Source organism: Fulmarus glacialis, unplaced genomic scaffold, assembly GCF_000690835.1.
Source record: "Fulmarus glacialis isolate BGI_N327 unplaced genomic scaffold, ASM69083v1 scaffold3258, whole genome shotgun sequence".
In the NCBI taxonomy this organism is placed as follows: domain Eukaryota; kingdom Metazoa; phylum Chordata; class Aves; order Procellariiformes; family Procellariidae; genus Fulmarus; species Fulmarus glacialis.
Window position 1 is genome coordinate 1 of NW_009226166.1, and position 23,799 is coordinate 23,799.

At 40.2% G+C, this 23,799-nt stretch overlaps 1 protein-coding gene across 1 annotated transcript in view; it reads right to left on the reverse strand.

Annotated features, from left to right (window-relative positions):
• Positions 1-880: 880 nt before the first annotated feature.
• The window catches only part of TBC1D4 (TBC1 domain family, member 4), a gene marked incomplete at its 3' end in the record, with an annotated part of 46,287 nt that continues 23,368 nt past the window's right edge, over positions 881-23,799 (reverse strand). The window contains 11 exon segments of the mRNA XM_009582710.1: positions 881-1,119; positions 3,660-3,829; positions 6,076-6,235; positions 9,143-9,381; positions 9,827-9,997; positions 11,570-11,728; positions 13,444-13,446; positions 15,337-15,546; positions 16,469-16,629; positions 21,353-21,502; positions 23,331-23,557. Coding sequence (XP_009581005.1) covers positions 881-1,119; positions 3,660-3,829; positions 6,076-6,235; positions 9,143-9,381; positions 9,827-9,997; positions 11,570-11,728; positions 13,444-13,446; positions 15,337-15,546; positions 16,469-16,629; positions 21,353-21,502; positions 23,331-23,557 — 1,889 coding nt within the window.

Below are 23,799 nucleotides of genomic sequence, written 5' to 3' on the forward strand. Positions count from 1 at the left end.
GATTCTATGATTCTATGATTCTATGCACCCTTGGTGCATTTTCAGAACAGAGGTAAAAACCCAGGTAGCATAAACAAATAAATAAATAAAAATAATAAAGCAAAAATAATAATAGTAAAAAAGCAAGCAATCCCTATTTTCAATATCAAAAGAACACAGCACAGCACCCTTAGCCCATAAACACAAAAATAATGAGGACTCGATCTTTCCTTTTTTCCCCTGCTTCTATTTTCAGGTTTCAGAAGCTGAAGGTCCTCTCTGAGGTCTTCCCAGTGCTTGCTCAAATTAACAAATATAACAAGAAATGGCCTGGTGATGCAAAAAGAAGATCTTGTCTTTCAGGAAAATGCAAAACAATACACATTGAAACCTGAAACAAGTCTTGGCCAGGCTATGGGAGAAAGGGTGAATAGTGAAGGAGGAAGAGAAGACTTTTTTAAAGCATGACTTTATTGGGCAAAGTCTGGTGGGCACTCAGCTGTATTCAAGTCTGTTAGGAGAGACCACCTTTCAAAAGTAGGACTATGAGCTTCGGCAGAAGGAAACAGAACAATACTGCCTACAAAGGTCTGGAGAAAGCAAGCCTACTGCACTATGGATTATTTCTTAAAACTTTCCAATGGGGAAGCAAAGAGATGAAGGGACAGAGAACTAATTTTTCAGCAAGATACAATAATTTTGCCAACAGATTTTATGGGAGATAAGGGTAGAGATATTTTGAGAAAAAGAAATCCAAACAAAGAAGGAAAAGTGAAAGGAATGACAAAGGAGTTAAAAATATGTCTAACAGAAGTATATCACTGTCATTGAGAGAACCGCTCAACTGCATAAGGTCTTGCAGTTAGGAGACATCTCATGCACATTTAAAAAAGACACTTACTCCTCTATTGGCTGAATCATAGAAATGACCTCTCCATGAGTTTGTAGTCTTAAGTCATTTACCTGTAGCTTCTCCAACAAATCCATGTTTTGTCTCTTCAGATGACTGTTTGCCCTCTCCAGCTTCTCCAGGGGTTCACCTTCATCACAGAGATTCACGTTTTCCTGCAGTTCATCCTGAAGAACATGGTACTCTACTTCGTAGGCATGGAGCTGTTTTGAAATATCCATCTCAAACACCTGCCATGAGAGAAAAAACAATTTTTAACTTCAGTAGAGAGCACTTATTCCACATGAATGTTTTGCTAAGAGGCAACTCTCCTTGATGAACTTAATGTTTTTTCCTGTTCCTCTCAAGAAAGTATTTTAAGGGGAAGTCTACAGTAAGAGCATTTTAGCATCTAGAGTTCTTATTGTAGCCATAATAAGTCCTAGACTTCAAAATAAATTGGATCATCACTTTTACAATTACCAAATACCATCTCATAGTAAGAGATTTATCAGCAGAAAAGTCTTATTTAATCCAAGAATTTTATAATATGACTAAGTCTTATCATCTCTTGCTCAGGAATATTAAGAAGTTCAAGAAGAAATTTTTAAATTCAAGTTTCACCAGCTGTGAAGGGAGCAGGATCACACAATGAGGAAGAATAATCCAGGAATCATCAGATCTCCACCCTCAAAACTGGATTTCTTGACTCCAAGTGCCCATTTATAGACTTTTATAAAAACACTCTTCATGGTTAGTTTCCCTGTGCTCTTTCTCTGCGTGAAGATACACTATTTTCTTATTGGGATGCTTTGTTTTGTGAAGACTATGGAATTGAGCATCTAACAGTGATGGGACCATATGACTCTCATCTGTTTATACATCTAGTCACACCCTCTCATCTTCTGAAAGTTACCAAATAGTTTAGACTAGGAAGGGAAGGATGTCTATAGTGACGTTAATTCTGTTCCTTGTTCTAAAGATCACAAGCATTACACCGACAGAAGACACACACAGATCCCCCAATAAAACAAGTTCTGCATAACATTCACTGTTCTTCGGGTAATTCAAATGAGGTAAAACTTTAAATTACATATGGTGTTCAAGCTGGGCAAGTGCCATTTTCCTCTATGTAGCTACCTGGTCAATTCTTCATCTGTGTCTTATAGTCCTGTATAGTGTCTACATTTTACTTTCATTATCCAGGAAGAGAATTACAACACTGAGACAGCCAAACGACTCCACCTGCAGCCAGCCTAGGTAGGAGCAATAAGATATAGGCAGTCTACACATGAATGCAGATCCAGAAGGCTGCTCAGCATGAGACCACACCACAAGCAAGCAGGCGACCTTCCTCTCAGAGCTGAGCTGACCTGCATATAACCACACCCACCTCCGCTCAGGCAACATAACCCATTCTTTACTCAATCAGACCTGGCTTTGCACAAAACCACTTCTACCATGCTCACCACAGCATGATTGCTCTGCAACCCACGCAGACCACAGGACAGAGATTTAATTTCTAATAGTATCAAAAATACTGAACTACCTTCTCTATCATTGCCAGAATCAGTGAGTTGTGAAGACAGACACTAAAGTGCCTGACACAGGTTTAGCAGGGCAATCACAATCAGTACAATGAGGAAATGACGATTTGCATGTCATCTAAAAATGAATTCTTGACTGACAGCACCTGAAACATTCAAGTGTTAACCAAGCCACAGGAATGCATCAGTGTTAACTGCACTCCTGCATATGGAGATGGTTTTGTAGAGCTCTTCTGTTATCTCCAAACTGCCACCTGAAGGGGGAAAATGGCTCACAGGTTCACAGTTAAGTTACTAGACTAAGGCTCATTTTCAATTTGCAGCTTCAATGCAGAGGAAGACTATGTAGAGAGATGAAGGTCCCAGCCACTGACAGTATTTCACAAGAAGCTTTTCCTACATCAGCATCAGTAATTCTTTGTTTTTCTTCTATTCTCGCCCTTTACCACGAAGTTGCAATGATACTGATGAAACAACACAACTCCAGTCCTCCTTTCCCCCACTCAAGAAAGGCAGGGATCAATCCTGAGGGGCTTTTACCTCTGGCACCAAGCACCTGCCAAATGTGATCCTTCCAAGGACAGGGTTGAGGCAAGAAGGGGAAGTTGCACGAGGGCACCCTAAAAGTGATCCCCAGGAGCACAGAAACCACGCACGCAACAAAACAGCAAAAGTTTGCTTGACCTTAATTTTAATACAGATCATGAAAACAGGGCCTCACCAACCTCCTAACTTGTAGGATCTTAAGTTGGAGGTATCAGAAAAGTTCCTATGGGGGTAGCCGGGGCCCTGTGCAGCCAGAAGTTCGAAGGATCAGGAGGAGAAGTTGTTGTGATGCTGCCTCTTCCCGCCATGGCAAGTTGTGCTTCCGTCACAAACTGTTGGACTGCTCACCCACTAGCAGGGAGTAACAGCTGGGTTTAGGTTTGGAAAATAGGCTACCTTTGCCCTTCCGATGGTGATGTGAAATTTGTAAGCAAAGTCATGTTCTTCCAATAGCTGGGGCACAAAAGAACCTTTGTACTAAACCTTGAGGTAGCAACTTAAACTCTTGCTAAAATTGCAGTTCAAAACCCACTGAAATTAGCTTATATCCTATTTCAATACAAGTTACTGGCAAGATGACTCCTTTGCATTTCAAACCAAAAGGAACATATTGAGAAGATTTTTACGTATACCTTAGGCATGATTCTTTTAAAGTAAACTAAATGGGGGGAAAAAAGTAAAGAGAAAACCAACCTTACCTGGGTAATAATTTTTTCCATTTGAGGCTGAGTCATATCTGGAATAGTGGTTTTAAGAAAATCAACAATGTTCTCAAAACTCTCACATCCCATTATAGATGTTTCTTGACTACTAAGTAGGCTCAGTGCTACTTTAAATATGACTTCCGTTCCTTGAAGAAAAATAATGTCTAAAAAAGAAAATCATTAAAATATCTTGAAAATGAGAGCTAAAGTCATTGGATAAATATATATATTCGCTGGGATGTTTTTCTTTACGATAAGCATACTGGAGATTTATTCAGTTCAGAAGTGCAATCTGTCTTATTTCAACATTAGGTTAAAGCATATAAAAACATTTTCTGTCACCTTACAGATGTGAGACAGCATTAAACAAAATATCGTATGCTTGTTATGTCTGTAATGGTTATCTGCAATACGCATTTCATTACTGTCTACTGTAGACTATAGACGGTTAATTAACTGGTAACTTTTTATAAGTGCATCTATGACTGAAAAGCAATTGGGAACCTGTTTTCTACAGGCATAAGCTAGTCCTTAAAAAATGATCACGTAGATTCCATAACCAATCATATTATTTTCAAAATCCATAGTAGTGATCACATTGGCTATAATTTAAGCCCGAAACCCTTAGTTTGAGGTATAATTACGTGGATGCGAGGGGAAAGTCTGGGCTCTGCAGAAGTCAGTAGACACAGACTGCACAGAAACTGGAATCTTGATCACAGTAACTAGAAACTTGGTCTTGGTAGCAGCAGTGAACTTGCAGTTACTGAGATGAACGCAGCACATGTGCTGTTCAAAAAGCCTCCTGTGCTGTTGGCTCTGTCACACCACCACCAGCAGGGCTACGCCACTGAACAAACTCAGCTTCTGATCCTGCTACTGAGAAGCCATCCCTGGCCCTAATCCAGTATCACAGGGTAGCACAAGCACACTGGTGAAGCAGCCATCTCACTCATACACAGCTCCTAAAAGTCTCCCTTCTTAAGTCTATGATGTACATTCAAGCAGCATAAATATTAAGTATGTAATTTGTGATGGGTAAGACATTAACCGTCTGTTCCTGGTATGTGACAATGGCCCATAAGACACTGAAGATGCAGAATCCAAAGCATTAGGAAGTAAAACAACATAGTGACTTTTGAGTTTTAAAATGGCAACATGCCTTGCTCAGCTCATTTACAGAGAAATCAACACTGACCCTCCCCATCCTTAAAAAATTCATTTTCCAAATTCAAAGCCTACTGAAGGAAAAAAAAAAGAACACTTTAGCCTTGAAAAACAAATCAAAAAGAAAAAAAAAAACAAAACAAAATGCTTGAATGTCACAGAACTCAGTAATCCCACTGGGAAAGAGATGTACCAATCACGTGAATACCACTGAAAAACAGATACACCAATCATTTGTTCACCCAAAGAGCAGTCAGAAAAAGTTTGCTATAAAAGGAAAAAAACTCTGTAATGGAGAAATCACTAGGTCAAAAAAAATGAAAACCAAAACCAATCAAACTCACCCCTCTCCCCCCCAAACCACCACACCAAACAAATTAAAAACCTAACACACTCCAGTAATAAAACAGGAGACAAAAGTCAGGTTGAATTTCTTAAGAAAAGACAAAAGGTGCTGTATGAAAACAGAAAAATCAAATGGAAAAAAAGTCTGATTTAAGAGGACGTACATGACATATGGTCCTAGCTTCTTGGTGCATATCTGAGCGCAGTGAGTTTTACATTAATAAATAAATTAAAAAAAAAAAAAGCTGCATTACTAGAGATTTGATTAAACTTATTGACAGTAAAAGAATACAAAATCAAGTACTTGACATGCTGATACTGTAAACACTACAAGGCACAATCAATGTTTAAGCTTCTGTACTAGACGTTATCTGAAGAGGAGCATATAATGAAAAAACTATCTAAATGGAATAAGAGGCATACTAAGACTAGGAAACTGTTCAATATATACATGAATACCTGAAACAGCCTTTAAGTTCAAGTTTACTTGAATTTTATTAGAAAGCACTTTAGAATCAATTATTCAGAAACACTTTCCTGAAAACCAACGCATTCTCTTTTTTCAATTTGCAAGTTCAACAAGATGAACTTTTGTATAGAATGCTTCATACATAAAATACATTTGCAACAATAAACTTCCTGCTTTTCACACTTCAGAAGTCTCTTGGCTAGTAAGAGCAGACATACTTAACGACTCAAGTCTGATGTTTCAAAGAATACATTTCAGTTTTCCTCTTTGAAAAGGAGCTGACATCCCACCATGAAGAGCGTTGCTACTCACCACCCACAACAGTCACCCCAAATGTCCCTAGTATGTAGAAAACTACTCCCTGAGAGTTTCAAAACACAATGGACAACATTGTTCTGTTTATTATTGCAATAGAATAAACTTTCTTACCAAATACTCTGGCTACAAATCCTAATGGAAACTGAGATGCGAACAGTGTAAGAAACCACGGTGCAGCGTAAAGACTGGGACTGATTTCATTTTCTTCAAGGTGATTATACAGGTCTCTGTGATAATCATGAAGAAGCCTTGAGAGCTGATACATCTGGATCTACAGTGCATGAGGGGGTTGGTGGGGAAGGAAGTAGAGAAAGAAAAGTTCAGCTTTACTCAGTTTTCCAAACCATTCCCATTTCACTCGAGGGAAATTAGCTCCAGTACAGATGGCACTGTAAAAGGAAGCTTAATTGTTGCCTAGGGCCTCGAGTGATATCTATTGACGTATAAACAACCCACTCCTAATGAATTAAAACCAACAGAGTAGTCAATAACAAAGAACAGTTTGAACCTGATTATTAATGAAGTATCATTGTAGATTCACAGACTTAAGGTAAGAAGAGAATACGTCAATCTAACTTTATCAGCAAACCAGAACTTTCAGTCTTGCAGCAATGAAAGCAGAAGTACCTCTTCCAAGATGCAACCTCCATTACAGAGTTGAACTATTTCTGGCTAAATTTACAGATTTCAGCTGTCATCCTTTGAATCTTCGCCATATTTTTGCTGCATTTAAAACTCCTATGCTACAATCATCACTTTAGACAGCTTCCGTACCCACGGAGTACATTAGGTACAGTGGGTCAATAGAGGTGTACCACATACATATTTCCTAGCACACCTCCCACATGCCAGTGGTCCAGAGAAATTTAAGATACTGATGCAAAAAGTGCTGCTATACAACCTGTAAAAGGTTGTAAAGCAAAGTGGTTAAAAGTTGCTGTTCATTCCTAAAAATATCACTCTGTGGCAAATTATTTCCTTGCAATTTTGATAGTTTATATTCCACAGTAAGTCGCTCACAGCACAGAGCGACGCTTCTCTCAGAAAGCAGAAGATGAGAAGCAGACATATATTGATTAGCTGTCAGGTCCAATTTTGCTGTCAACAGTACCTTATGCTTAAGGTGAATCCATTCCTCAATAAAAGAATGACTTATTGGATCCAGCTACTTTCCTACTTTTAGTGGTCATGATTCTTCCCCACCAAAAACTGACTGCACTTGAAACTATCTATCAGTCAGCAGCATCCGCAAGCAGACAGATCACTTCTCATTCAGGCAAATTAGCTAAATTTGTGCATGCATTTGAGTCCTTGCTTTAATTGCCAAAGATACTAATTAAACACAGTTTGGACAATGTCGATACAAAACACATTTATATGTGAAATTAGAATAGTATCAGAGAGGCAGTAAACAAATTGGATGAGTTCATTATGAACTAAGGATCTACATTACCACTTTTTCCAGACAATAATTAAAAATATAAGTCAAATAAGTTTTCATTAACCTAAAGAAACATCCAACATTTTTCTTCTATAGGACAGAAGGTAATTCTGCGTATAAGCTTACTTGTGTTTCAAGTAAATGTAAGGAAACTATAAAGAATTTGCAAGTGCTCTACTCCTGTTAAAAACCAAAACAAAGGGTTAGGCTTTAGTGAGATCCTCTAAGTCATCTTCAATAGTCTAGTTTGACTTGAGCAGACAAAACTTGTACTTTTGTCTAGAACAGGATAACTGCCTAGGAGTAAACTGTGAGGAAAGAAAGGTCATTTCATTTAAAGGGCAAACAGTACTACAAGCAGTAAACCTCCTTAAACTTAAAAAGTGTTCTTCCTAAGAGCTTCTGACAATTAAAGTTTCAGACTCATTTAAATCAAAAGGTGAAGTCCTGGACATCTGAATGCTCTCAAACCATCAGATATTATTGAAAGTCTACAACTGCAGTGTAACTTACAGACATTAAGAGAGCAACTTCTAGGGGAAAAAAAATCCCACAACCATGCAGTTACCCCCACTGGTTCAAAATATACTGGGGGCGGAGCAGAATGGGACAGGGAAGAAGCAGAACAATGCTCTTTACGGCTGTTCACCCTTAGTTCATGACAACAAACTTGTTATAGCATACTTACATCCACAGTTAAACACTCCTCTTCATCATTTTTAGAACAAGCACATACAATTTCTTTAACTATAATCTACTCTATTGTTCTGGACATTTGCCAAATAAGCTCCTGAAGTGACTGGTCATGAAAAGTGGACTGAAACTCCCCCTTAAGTTTTTACTTATAAGTGTGTGCTATGCAAGAAGCATTTAAAAAAAATAAAAAAAAGGACACTTTTGTATCTGCCTCTTAGTTTTCTCTTTCTCCGTTGTGGATTACAAGCTTTACCTCAGCAGTGGTATATCCCTTTATAATATTAGGGGCTTATAGCATATAGTTATTTAAGTCAGTGGACAGTTGCATCTCAAGGTGAAAGATTTCTCAAACTTTAAACCCTGAAGTTCATACAGATCTGACAGGTTTTCTGTCTCCTTCCTAAGCAGCCTTGAGTATTCATAGATAGCTGTTAAAAGACTAATATTGCAGAGCATGAATCGTTTCATAAGCAAACTAAATGATTAAAAATTCATCTGTTTTCTCTCTGCATTGAGGGTGGTAGGGTAGATGACGATGAGAGAAAAGAAGTGCAAACGATGAGGCAAGACAGCAGCCCCAAGTACAAATGCCTGTGGAGTACATTGACTGGCCACTGGGTGTCACTATTGATTTGACTTGGAGTTACAAGAGAAAAATCTACATCTAAGTGCTTACGGACTAAGAAAAACAAAATCATATTGTTTTTTAAACTCCATCTATACAGATGCATGCATATTGGTTTTTTGGCATAAGGAAGAGAGAGAAGTGAGGAAAAGAAAAGGAAGAGCAAAATAGCAGAGAAAGAAGAGTTTCCAAACAGGAGATGATGGGGACGTGTGACAGGAAAAGTCTGCGAGTTCTGAACTTCTCTGTTTGCAAATTCAGAATCGGAGAGGGGTTTGACAGTAACATTTTCATGCACCTCACAACCTCCAAAACAACATAAAAAGCTTCATAAGACCCTGGAGAACATAAGCAACCTCGGAGAGCTCAAAACTAATTTAAAACTCTAGTTAGCTTTCGGAGAAGGACTGACTTACCTGTAGTGACATCATGTCTGGCCTGTACTGTTTACGGAAGCCAAGGTCATACATGAGGAATTTCAGCATTTCAAAGGCCTGTTCCTCACTCATATGTAGAAGCAGCACTCCAGCTACAAAGCTTATACCTTGACAATAACCCACTTCTTTGTCCAGCAAAGAGTATGCTTTCAGGAGATTAAAGAGTGATAGCTGTCCTGCTCCCAGATGGGCAGAAAAGTAAGGATGTGTAGGGAATCCTGATGTAAAGAGAGAAGAGTAGTTGATATTCAATTCTTCTCATAAAAAAAACCCAGATCCATCTGACAACCAGCACTTCTCTCTTCCCATAGACCTCTTCTCTTTGCTTTCATACGCAGGCTGATTTAGGTCAATCAATCTGTAATTTACCACTGATTTTAGACTGTATCCACTGAGCTCATTTCATATTCTTGTCTGCACAGAACTTGCAGAAGCGACTGCTTGATTTATCTTTTCAGACAGATGTAGAAGAGCATAAATACAAATGGCATAACCTAAGAAATCATTTGCTTAGAGGACGCTAAGTGGCATACACAGAATGTATCCTGACAACATAGAAAGTGGTGCTGATACAGCAGCATCTGTCTCCAGCAACGGCTTCCATTAAGAATGGTGTGTTTCCACTCAGACACATGAAACAAGTCAGAATAATCTCCCAGCTACAAACAGACGTACCTAGATCTACAAGGATGGCATGCTGTTGAGCAGTCAGTTGCTTCAGAAGTTCTTTGTAAGAGATGTCGGGAGGCTGCTGCTTGTTTGGCAGTCTGTGTCTGACTCGATGTTGCACAGCCAAAAACTGCCAAATTTCTCCCCGACGACTTTTTGGTACACCTGCAGGTCAGGTCAAAAAACAAGAGGCCTAAGCAGGGGCATATTTTTAGTTCTACAACACAAGAATTTGCAGTCATAATCTTGCCTGTCATAATCTTTGCCGAACCACTCTGGAGGATCCCTTACAAACAGTCAGCTTCAGAAGTTGTCCACTCTGCAGTATATTCCCTCAGTAGCCACAGTTCAGTCCCACTAACTAAACATTAATTACAAATTTACAGTAATTACACTGAACAGTACATTGGGCAACTGAGGTACAGACATCACTTGTTTTGCCACCTCTGAGCTGTTAGCCTCTAGCAGGAAAAGATGCATGACTACACGCAGAATGCAGACTGTCCTGTTTAGAAAGGCTGAACTAAATTCAGAGGTGTAAAATACAGGGAGGTCCACCTCATCTTCCCCTTCCCAAAGGGCTGCTCATGTCAGTCCCTAGGCTTGGAGAAAGATGTACAGATGACAAAATGCTCAGTTCAAACCTAAAAGCATTAATGCTGCATACCAAAGGAAGGACACAGAATCACTCATATTGAAAGACAGCATTTCTCTCAAGTCAGCCAAGCACCTGTGAAAGCATAAACTAAATTAAAATACTACTTTCAGACTTTCACATACATCCCCCTGACTCTGCAAACCGACCTTTGAAAGTCAAAATAAATTGTCAACTCTGCTAATACTTCCCAGGCAAATAATTATTTAACAAAAATACAAATTAGAAAAAGCATATCCTTGTTCCCAACTCTGAACTGCAGTCCAGCAGCAGAAGATAGGGCAGCAAGGAAAAAAGTTTGTTGGCATTCTTCTGCAGGTCACTAACAGGAACCACCTTATTTCTACCACGATTTTCTTTGGTAACAATTTAAACTTCCCTTCTGTACCACAGCCAGATTACACTGAAATACTATTTTTCAGCATCTGTAATACAGACATGAGACTCTATGAGGAGGGCACAGCGGTGCAATCAGACTCTATATCTGCATTATACTAACAAGGCCCTCTGGCTCCCCTTCTGGCCTACAGCTAGGCCACAGGAAGACCTACTTCAAGCCAAAATCCCCAGCCTTTCACTCGAGGAAACAAAATACTAAAAGACCATAGTCCAGACTCCATAAGATGTGGTCCTTCTGAAGCTTGGTTGTGATTCCCCTAGGTTTTGGGCACAGTCCACATTAGACATTATGGTCCTGCCTTCTCAGTAAGTAAGTAAAATCAGAGCATCTGAAACTCGGGAGTCAATTGGATAGGAGCCACAGACCAGAAACCAGAAGGTCACAGTGTTAGCTGCAGAAGCTCCAAGTTCAATCTTCAATGTAATAATACACGGGCACAGGAGTATGACTATACATGTTTCTGCACTGACAACATTGTAAGCTGTAGACACAGCAGAACCTATTTTCTGTTTGGCAGCAGGAGGTAGGTGCATTTGCAAAAAGAAGGCAATTTTTTCATTATTTTGTGCTACTGGAAAAAGTGTACTGCTGGCAGATTTGCTTCGGTATCAAAAGGCAACAACAACAACAACAACAAAAAAATCTTCAGACTTCATAGTTAAAAGCCATCCTACATAAATACCTTCTTTCAAAGTGGAATGAATGTCTTCCATGTCACATCGGATTTTGGCTCTGCAATTTAGTAACTTCTTATCCCAAACATTTATGACATCTTTTTGACATGTACCAACTTCCTCATAATCCAGTTTGACTTTTCTTGATTGGAGCTCATCTCTGCTTGCTAGAGCACAGAACACAAAGGAAGAGCACACGGAAAACCAGAACATCACAAAATTACAAGAGACATCAAATACGCAAAACCCATTCAAGTTAGATATATCTATCTGACAGTCTCACTAGGGATAAATACACCTTCTACAATTCATCTGTTAATAGCTGAGATGGGCACAGTCTTTTGTCATAAGATGCTGCAGGTAACAATTTAACTTCTATTACTGGGCCATGAACATCAATAATTCATGAAGTACATGCAAACAGTTTTTAAGGCTTGGGGCAAAGAAGAAAAACCCACTCAACACAGTCAACTACACCACATCTGCTGCTTCTTTCAACTGCAAAAACACCTTTAATAATTTTTCTCTTGTTTATATTGAACATTACAATTGTTTTAGTATGGAAAGTCCCAAACATATGAATGTTTATATTAGAGATTTAGGCAAGCACGCTAGGCAAGTCTTCTAAACTGAAGTCTGTCACCCTGGTCCCAGTTTTTACATGTCCCTTAAGAGAGTCCCAAGAGCTCTTGGCACTGCTACCTGGCATCATCAGGCTGACTAGAAGTAAACAGACTGAACCAACATGAACCATATCCAGAAAGGTACATCTATGCTGAAGCACAGAACTTGTTGCTGTATACTTAAAAGGCACAAGATATTTATTCCAGAGGACTCACTGTTTCTGAAATAAAGCTGCAGAGTTACTCTGGAATTTCATGGAGGAGCAGCTTTCATTTCCATTACTGAGAAATTAACTGTGGTTATTTTATTATACATGATATGCATGCAGAAAAACACTCCAATTCCTCATATTACTGGTGTAAAAAACTGGAATCAAGACCTGAATGTGTCTTAATTTACAGAGACAGGTTTAATTACCATTGGACTGAATTGTACATTTCACAACATGACCTCTGAAAGCTGCAATTGAGTTTATCCCAAATTTGCCTTGATCTGTGTGCAGTACTTGCTCCTTGCAGGAGATTCCTTCCTCTTACAGATGCACCCCCCGCCCCACCATCATCTCTACGTGAAAGCAAACTCTCACTATGTTATTATATAACCTGCAAAACAAGACAATCAGTTTCTTCACCTGATCAGCACACTTTGGATATAGCCAATACTGGATGAATCCATAAGATCATTGCCTAGCCCACTCCAAAAATGTAGGTGACAATTTATTTCCAAAAGCTGTATGTTACACCAGTGAGACCGTGTCTATTCAAGACTACAGGGGGCCTTGTAGAAGCAACTATTATGCAAGGTGCAGTACGCTTCCATAAAAACAGGAACGTTATCTCACCACAAGAATTTGCAGTCCATTTGGGGCAATTTTAAAAGTTACCCTACTGCTGTATGATTTCATTTGAGAATGCTCATTCTCGTAAGCAGTATGCAACAGATTTAAGACAACAGTAACATATTTCAGTGTGACAACGAACTCCAGAATTAAGCGCACAGCTCATCATTCACTGAACGGTACTTTAGCTCTGCAGTTAACCCTACTGAAAGTCAGCAAGCTTGCCTGTTGATCGTACTTGCCCTACCTCCTATGCCAACCTTGGTTGCTTGCAACCATCCTTGTTAACGTTCTTCCTAATCATTGCTAGGTGGCCTGCTACTTTTTATAGTTCTTATATTTCTAGGTGATCTACTGGAAAAGGCAGCTTTTAGCTGAGGAAAAAAAAAAAAGCAAGTTTGTGCAATTCACAGAACTTACCTTCTGTAAAACAAAGAGCTAACAGTATTCAAGTCTCCTCGACAGCAAAAGGAACAGGAAAAGAAGTTCTATTAATATTTTGCAAATGAAAATCAACAAAACATTAAGAGAAAACCACTGAGAACAATTCCACAGCAATTCCAGTCTCAAACCAGTCACATACAGCTGAATAAATTCACAGCTAGGAACCTGGCCTCAAGTGGAGAAATGGCTGCATTTCTGTTATTACATTTCCCATTCCCTAGATCTACATTTAATTGTAGGCTAGGATGCCAACCACTGCCTGAACCAGCACTTGTTTGGAATGTATCAGTTGTGCATATGTCCTGTCCATAAAATGGCCCGTGTTACAGCAGCCCATAGGAAGGAAGCCTAGAGATAGGCGTTAAGACAGTTTACTTTTCACCCTTTGAAAATCAGATCATGAATTCTAGCTAGCCAGGGCACCAGTTTCACTAGCAGTACTTATGAACCTGCATACAAGAACAGAGACACAAACCAAGATGTGGGCTGGCAGATGGGTGCCAGTTTGGAGTCTCCACTGCTGACACGCCTGTTTTCACCACGAATGATCAGGCAGGCAGAACTTATTTCCTACATACCAGTTACAGAATGGAAATAATCTCCAACTGAGTTTTAAGGAACTGGACGAATTTAACAGTTTTCAGTACCTCCAGCCACACAGGGAGGGTACAGAAAAGAGTTTGTCCTTCAGCAGCTCATATTACCAGAGAGAATAACATGGAATTAGTTACTACAGCAGACGTCCAGCTTTCCCACCCCACAACAGTAGACTGACGTTTGCTAAAACAACAAGCGAAGATTTTGGCTGAAGTTAAAAGAGATTTCTCTGTAGATGTTGCCTATGAATCTAGGAGTTTCCACAGAAGTACGTATCAACAGGGAGACAAACTGTAGAAAGAGTGCACAGAGAAATATGCTACATGTGTAGGAAATACATTCAAAGATGTATGCTTGTAAGGACATAGAAAGACTTCTGTTCCGCTGTTTTTCTCTCCTCCTCCTGCCTTCTCAGTAAGGACCACTGAAGAAGGAAAAAGAGTTAACTGACCTTATCATTATTTTTGTTTGAAGAATCAGACTATCATATAACGAGGTTATACACCATACAGGAGAAGATGAGGGCAGCAATTGCAGAGAAGACATTTGAAATTTTGAACTTGCACCAAAAGCTATTAGACTATTATACTGAAGAACTTCTGTATGCTAGGATAGACATTGCATCCTGCCTCCTATTTGTGCAAATCTTGACCAGTCATAGCCAGAAGCTCAGGCAGCTGACAAGTCAGCATGGCCAACTTCAGATCCCTTAGTAACAGCACTCAATTTTCAGTATACAGCGCTCATCTTCTGAAAAAATAACTTTTTGACATACCTCAAGAGCCAGTTGCTCAAAAATTACATTTGGATTCAAATATTTATAAATTACCACTGGTGATGTGGTTAATGAAGGACAGAAAGCCTGGACAGAAATGTCATGCTCTGCAAAGGACTGAAATGAGATATAGAGGGTAAGGTTTACCACACCTAGGTGTTCACACAGCATCCATTCTCCTGACTCCACTTCACATTAGAATTCCTAGACTTAGTCAGCTAGAACATAGACTGTAGCAACCGTTGTCTAACATCCACTAAAAAAGGAAAAGTTACCACTTTCTTCTTTAAGTAAGGTGACTCATTAAGAGTTGGCAGGTGGACAGAGAACCTGGTAGACTGCGAGATAGGACTGGTCGAACGCATTTCTTCCTAGCACTGTTAACCAAAAAGTTACAGAACCACACCTCTGTTTGAGGGGCTCAAAACCAGTACAGTTTTCAGCTTCAGGCAGCAGAATTTGTAATAGTTTTTAGGGGTATTTTCTAAATAGCTAACCTTCCAGCTTCTGGTTTTCTTTTTCCATTCGAAGTAACAGAATTTGTTGATGGATGGCTTTTCTCCACAGACTTTGTAGTTCTTCTGAGTTTTTCCTCTCTCCAGTTTTATCTGGACCATCCTCATTTTGCAATACTAGAACAAGAGGGTCCTCCTCCAAGGGTGGAGCAAGAGGGGATAATGGTAACAATTCACTTCCATCATGACCATCTGCAAAGAATCAGAAAGCTATTACAGGAAACTCAGATTGTTTGACATATCACGAAAATCTAAATCACAGCAGAACAAAAATAGCCATCTTCCACATTCAGCAGTGAGGTGCTGATTCCAAGGACAGAGAAAACGCAGTTCAACAGTGGAGAATTATTTTTAAATAAAGCGTTTTATTTAAATTAAATAAAGTTATATTCAAATGAAATAAAGCTAAATAAAGGCTCACCCAGTATTTCAACCCCTTCCCCTGCTAGCTCCTTCTAGAGTTACAAAGAGGCATTTATCCATAAAGTCTCCTTTACAGATGAACTTGTTTACTGCTGTGACTTACCACAGGTTCTATACTAAAAGCAACTTTTTCCATCTGCTAAGCTGCACTGTAGGCAGTGCTATAGCACTTTATGGTCACTAAATATAGAGTTTGTCATTTACCTATGGTTGTGAATTCTACCAACGGGACTATATCAACATAGCAGGATTTCAGAGGTTTCTACCTTAAATGACCTAAAGCTGTAAGAATTATTAACACACTCAACAGGTGCTACGCGCAGTACAAGGACAAGGCAGAAAAATTACCATTTTCTGCAAACACTGCTATTATGTAAGCAGGCTAGGATAAAAATTTGCTAATTGTTAAAGAGGATATCTTTGTCAGCAAGAGGCAGTTCTTTGTTTCCTTGCTACCCATGCAGCCACAGCAGATTGCAATTCATTTGATTTTGATGACAGAATCCTCTGTTCAAAGCAGTAAAGACCTAAAGGCAACTGAGCACAACTGTTCTCTAGAGAGGTCCTAGCAAGAATATTGTATCAAGCTAACTCCCTTCTCCCTTTCATATTTTCACATGTTGCAGTTCACTATAATAATAACTATTCAGTAACAACTGCTTGTTTATTTTCTTTAAAAGCACACACAGACCTGGATGCTGCATCTTGGAAGGAGATTTATTCATAGGTGAAGCTACCTGCAGGAATATTCTCCGCCGCCAGGAGATGCGGCGAGGTGTGAGCGTGGCCCCCACAGCATTTAGAGATTCACTGCTGCAGATGGTTGACGTTCTTTTCTTTCCCTCCCCATCACTGAAGGAAAGAAAAAGCAGATGGGGTGATCAAAGTCAGTCATCTTTGGGGGGGGGAGGAGCGGCGGAAGAAAAAAAATCTTTATGAAGTCTGTCTAATGTGCAACCAAACCTGCAGGAGCATTTGCTGGGAAGGCAAAGCGTGCTGTGTGTGAGCTTCACCTTGAATACAGACGTGCCCAGTAAAACAGCTGTGAAGTTTGCACTATATACCACCAGGAAGAATTTATAGCATTGATAAAGTGCTCAGCTGGAAGCTTTAAATAAAAGCTATACTTTCTGAAAAGCTAAGAGCAAAATGTAGTAATATTTAGCCTCTAAAATAGACAGCAACAGGTTTTGCTTTGCCACACATTAGTCTTACAGGGGTGATCTGATGTAATACCCCTAAAAGCACCGATGTTGCTTTAGCAGAGCACAACGCTCCATTTAGTGACATTTTAAATGCCATGATGAGCTCACAGGTGAATATTTCATTGGAGGCAATGTTCTGGCTTTCTTATGCAGCCTCTTTCCTACCCTTCAGGAAGTGGACACTTCACTTGCACAAATGGGGCCAAATGTCCTCATGTTACATCAGCATCTCCAGCTGAAGGAACAGAGCCTTTGCAGAGGGCAGGCTCAGTTCCTACCACAATGACCTGAAACGAGCTGATCTCCTCCTCCCCAGTTGCCATGTAGAAATACATTTACACAGTAATTCTAATAGTAGCTTATGTTGCTGGAAGAGGCAAGGAGAGGATACAGGGAAGCTTTGCTGGGAGGGCATTTTAAGAGGACACCAAGCAGACCTCTCTACTGACTATTGCCGGAGGAAAGGACATTTAGCTTTCGCAAGTACTTGAGCCACTTTCAGAAATATTTCTGCATTTTGCATTTGTGGTAGTAAAGCAGGTGCACAGATCTGGTATAGCAATGGGTACATTGATTATCTGCCACAAATCCTCCCATGCAACGTCAACACCGTGACACACAACTACAGGCTTCTTGGGAAGACAGCATCCAATACGGGGAGCTGTGTCTGCAGCTTCATATTCATCACAGGGAAAACTGCTATATCAACACAGCAGTAGCTGCACTCAAACCTTCATCCTGTGAAGACTTTCCATGCTATAGTACTAAGTCCCTAAAAAGAGTTAGACAAAAGGAAAGCCTAGCAGGTTAAGTGTTCACTATGTTTGTAGCGGTAAGTTAGTTGCAGATGATCACAGTTTGCCAGCTGCAGTCGGTCTCCCCACATTTGGCTTGCACAAAAGAAGAAAACTGCAAGGGAGGCAGACTACGTCTATGGAAGTTTCAACTACACCAGTCTACCAGCTACACCATCTCAATCAGCACTTTCCATATCAAATACTCTGTGCTGAATGATAATCCACCAAGCTAGAATTGGCCTTTTTGGTGATCAAAGCTGTCCCTATGCTAATGATCTACAACAGCTCCCTGACATCTGTAAGCCTCAGTGAGCAAACTGGACTCACCATCATACACAAGTTTATCAGACTCTGCTTCCATATCCTGGCAGAGAAATAATCGTGTCTTCAAGTTCACCTACCCAAGCACCACCCTGGCTCTCCTCTAAGAACAGCGCTATGGGCTGCAAGCCCTAGGTAACAGAGAGTCTGAATTATTCTCTACTCCCGATTTAATTTCTACAGTGCCTCAGTTCCCTATGTGTCATACTATTAGTAGGTGATCTCAGTAGAGCCCCATGTTGCACTAACCAAAACAGCAACAGAAAACCCTGTGATAATCTTCTTCAGCTAACTCTTACACAGAGTGTGTAAGATGGTGATGGGGTAACCATTGCTTGTGCTAGCTAAACATAAACTACAAAACCAATTTTGAATCTAGAGGTGCTGTTTCCCAAAGGTATTTCAGTCCAACAACTCTTGGAAATAAGGTATTGAGTTTGGATATATTAATATTATAACTCATGTTTCTATAAATAACTGTGGCAAAACTACTTCTTGCTCTTTCAAGTCTTACATATCACATGTTAGAACACAAAAACTGAGTCATTGCAGGACTTACTAAATAGAAGCTACATAACAAGAGAATTAAAACTTCCTTTTTACTGCTATGTACAAAAATCTACATTCAGCTGCTATGCCCCTAAACGTGCAGAAAGTCCTAGGAATAGTGTTCAATTTACAGTAGTAAAATTTACAGGAAAGTTAGAGTAAGAGGGTGGCTATTTTAGGGTATGAAATAAAGCTGTTTACATCATTTGAGTTGCAGAGTTTACAGTGGGATGGATTAGTCACACGTGCTACCTCGTGAAGTGTGCAAATCATACAGTTCTGAGGACCTGTATTTCTGTTGTTAAACCCTCCCTTCCAAAATTCCCCTGGCATTTTAAGCAACTAACATTAATCACCTCTTTTTTCAACGAGCTGTCTGATGAGTGATTAGAGGAAAACTTTTGCAAGTCGCATGTGTACACCTTGCCATATTCAATGAAAGGCAAGGGCACCTGTGAAAACACCAAGATTTAGGAAAGGGAGGCTAGAAAGAGAGCAAAGAGAGTATCCTCATTTCAAGACAGACAGACAAGTCTTAGCTTAACATCAGATCTGAAGGTATGAAACAATACCCTACAGAGTAAAAGCAGGAAGAAGTCAGAGTAAAATGGTAGTGTCTCCTATCCTGTGATGAAATGGTTCAGAAGATTGGTGCAAAAAACAGATGAGTTAACTCAATTACATATTCAATTACCTTGAAACAGGAGTTGCACAATACTTTACCATCTCTCATACCTAACTTAACTGGTTAACTTCGCTCTTGGTCATATTTGCAAGATTACTTCAGGTTTTAAGGTAGCCATGGATTTTAACAGCCAGGCAGGTAGATGCTCTGCTCAGACAGGCCAGCAACACCTCATACAGTTCCTCTGAACAGGATGGGGTAAAAAAAAAAAAAGTGTATCCGACTAGTAGCTATCAGCTCCCTGCAAAATGAAGAGGTCTATTAATGTAAGCAGAGGGACTAAGAGCAAAAGCAGCTCCAAACCAGCAACAACAACAACATACACTGCTTATTCCTTATTCATTTGTGCTTGGGTAGAAAGGTGGGATGACCTTAAAGTGACTCCCTCTTCAAAACTGTGAAATATTTCTAAGACTGGTTTTGGAAAGACCTCCTAAAATTAAGTAATGATTAGTTTATATTATCCCTCTATTAGAAAGTGAATCTAGACAATTTAACATTTACCTCTTAAAAGCTGTGGGACTGGGGGGATGGGGTTGGGGTTGGCAGCAGGGGTCCTGCCATTAAGGTTAGGTAGTCACCTTCCTGTAAGGATGTCTCACCTTATTCCATTTATACACAAGTTTATTCTGCTGGAAGGACCTAATCTGTAGAAATTTCCCACTAGCTGTTTTGTAATTGTGTCTGCATTACAGTTTTTGGCTGCATGCTGTACACCAATAACAGATTAGAGGCCAGAAAGAGACGCTTTAAATGTCAGTGAAATCAAGGTAGGATACAGTGTGCTTAAGGAGGTCATACGTACTTTGTATTTATTCTAACCTATATATTATTAGAGATGACAAACCCAAACTGTACTTAAAGCCACCTTTAGGTCAACTGCCTCTCACAGTAGTTTGTGTATCTAGTAATTTCTTACAGTCTACCCTAGAATGGAGATGACAAACTAATCCGTGTTTAATGAAACTGCACTCCACAAGGTGAAAAAATTTCTTTAGGCACCCCTAAAAACTTCCACATCCATCTCATACAACTGAAATCCCCATGTACTAGAGTCCTAACTCACCCAGAATCCAGATCTCATCAACTTGTTTTTGGTAAGAATGCAATCTACTGTTATTTTTCCAGGGAGAAACAGTCACAAAAGCACCTTCTACAATTCCACAGTTTTCAGTTGGGAATGATTAGGGGAGGGCCACACTCAGAGATGAAGAGTACCAGAAACACAAGTATAGCTCAGTGAACAAAGACAGACTGAAGAAGGAAAAAGGAGTTGTCATTGATGGAAGAGAAATAAAAAGCAACTGGCAAAAAACCATCATGAAGTTCAAAACTGTGGCTCCACCTTATTCACTACAGGTCCACTTCAGAAAAATAACTCATACGCAGTTTCCTCAAGCACCCTCCTGAAGGAGAGCTTATTCTTTCAGTAAAAAGAAGTGTGACTTCCATCCAGATACTCAAGTCTTTCACACTGATGTCAGAAAGCCCTTCTTGTATCTTCACTTCTTCCCCACTCCTCTTCAATTAGAAGTTATTTTCCTATTCTCTCTAAATATCTCACAGCTAGTATCACCCAGCTAACTTGGCGTTTCCCCTTCCTCATGGTACAGGCATCCCACATTAGTACTGTACACTCTTCACATTGCTCTTTTCTTATTTTCACATGCCAATGATCACAGCAACACATGCTGGTTTGCATTCAGCAGAGAAAGCATTAAATTGGCGTGACACTCCTAAAAACCATTGCATTTCAAGTGACAAACCAATGCAACAGATTTGCAACGCCACAACAGAAATAGGTTACAGCTACTAGATGTCAGCAGACAAGCCTCTATTTTTAACAGGCTTTTTTGGCCAAAAGCCTGTTCGCCCATTTCCATCAAGTACTTGGGAAGTCTGTTAGAAATGCAGGAGCACAAGGCAGAGTGGGAGAGAACCCATGTGCTGCATTGCACTGGGAATCCTGTTGTTAAGCTGGTGGCACTGAAGAACTAGGCAGGAGACAATGCTCTCACCTCTTGGAGAGGTCACTTTCTGAGTGCTGGAGCAACCTTCCTGAGCCCTGGTAAAAGCTTTTCAGGAAAGAAGGGGCAGAGACAGAGGAAGGGAGACCAGGTGACGTAGATTCACTCTCACTGAAAGCATGCCGAACCCCGACAATAGGGCTGTGCAGGCAACAAGAGAACATAGCAGATGGGTCAGCATGGATTCGGATACAACAACAAAACATCCAGATTAAAGATACTGGCCAAGTACCTCATCTTGGCTTACAGTAACTGTGTTTCCCAGAAGATAAAATGTACCAAGTGCACTATTGGGCAGTTTACTTAATGATATTGATTTTGCTGTTACAGCTGATTTCTTTTAAGAAACATTTCAATGACATTGCAGAATAGGCAGACCACCTTATTTCTTTAGCCTTATTTATTCTCAAAGGAAATTCAGAAAAAGAATCTCTGAAACATTCAGAAAACATCCTTAGAAACCTGCTTCCAATAACATGAACCACCTTGTTTCTTCCCTTCAGTTTTCTCTTGCTCTTGTAAATAATGTGTACTGCTAGAACACATTAGAAAGTAGAGATTATTTAAATGCAATATTTTTGGATAAATTTTCGTGAAGTGTTTAAATCAAGAAAGATAGTCCTAGTACACAGTTAAACATTACTTAATAATAGTAATAAGTGTTGGGGGGACATAAAAATTAATTCAGTTTCTTTTACTTAACATTTTTGATTAATCCTCAATAGGAAAGGAGAGAAGGAAAAATCCCAGCCTAGAACCAAGTTGTTACAAACTCTTTTGACTTAAAATCTGCTGATGATGCCACTTAATCACTGACTTCTTAAAAGGTATTACAAAGAAGTGAAGTCAGCAAGTCCTTCAGTTTGAACTGTCAGGGTTTCCTGTTTGCATTCAACATGGTCAGTGGAAAAAAAAAATAACCAAAGTTTATCTCAGTAAAAAACACATTATTTATCTCTTCAGAAACACAATGTAACAAAGCTATTTCAAGGCTAGTTTCTTACCCTTCACCCCCTTCCATTCTCTTAAACAGAATAAACTTTTTTGCCTTTCTCTACAAGCTGATGTTTTAATCTAGACATCAAACAGGTGACAAACTATTATTTAAAGCCATTTTTAGAAAGAGCCCACAAAAAGCATAATTGCTGCCAAGCACTGAAACAGATGAGTAGTTTGGAGAAAGTGCTCCTCCAATAGAAAAAATTGAGTTCATCTGGGCCTGAATCTTGAAAAGGTTTTGGAGTTTTGGTCACTTACTGCAGATAGCCAGGATGGAGGCAGAAAAGAAAGTACAACCAAAGAGGCCCACAACGAACTGTGGGGACCTCTTCTGACTGAATGAAGGAACTCCTGAAGGAACAGTATTCCACATGTTAATAGCTGGAGAGTCTCCAAAAAGGAAGGGGAAAGCAGTTACAGAGGGAAGCTCTGGAAAAAGGCAAACAGGGAAATCGCATGCCTTACAGTTCAGTGGAGATGTTTAATCCTTAAGACCTTTTGTGAGACTCCTCACCAGTTTTAATTCTGGACATACTCTCTGGGAGCTTGGCTAACCCAGCGACTGACACTTGAAGCTGTCAGTGCCTTTTTCATTCTGGCATAAAACTGTCGGGCTATCGTCTCTGCAGTTAAAAGCGGTGAGGACCTCTTCTCCAAAGGGCCTGACTACCGACACTGCCAAAAAGGCTCAGCTCAGAGGTGATAAAATAAATAAATATACAGGTTGGTGCCGGCATCCAGCCCGATCATGAATTCGCTGGATTGACGCTTCTCCTGAATCACTAATTCAGGGATTAGCGAGTTACTGCAAGGCACCAAACTACTCCGAGGCAGAGAAGACAGGCTGAAAACAAATAAATAAAACCCAGAGCAGTGCAAGAACAGCTTCCGTAAGAAGAAACTCGGGTGAGGCTCGTGTACCAAAATCGCAGGAGACAGCAGGCGCGTGGCGCGGCATGCCCTGACTCACCTTGTCGTCTCGATGCAGCTCTGCCGCAGCAGCGGGGACCGGACGCTCTGGGACCTGCCGTTATGGAAGGTTATCCTCCGCCTGGCGCTGGAGGGGGGGTGGCTGAAGGTGTGCGCGCGCCTCCTGAACTGGAGGGAGTCCGAGTCCTCCTCGGGAAACGGCTGCCAGGCCGAGGACACGGGGGACGCCGGAGGAGTAGCTGGCGGGGAATCGCCCGGCGAAGCGTCCTGAAAGGAAGTGCTGGCGGAGTGAGGCCTGCCGCTCTGCGCCCTACGAGAGCTCTCGCCTAACCCCACGGGTCGTGCGCCGCATCGGGGCACCAAAGCCTCTCCCCTTTCTTGGTCATGGCCTATTGTATGCTAATTATCACCAAAACCAGACATCCTTTGATAATGTACTCCAAACCAGCAGCGTCCTTCTTCAAAAAAAAAAAAAAAAAAAAAGAGGAGGGGGGAATAAAAATGTATAT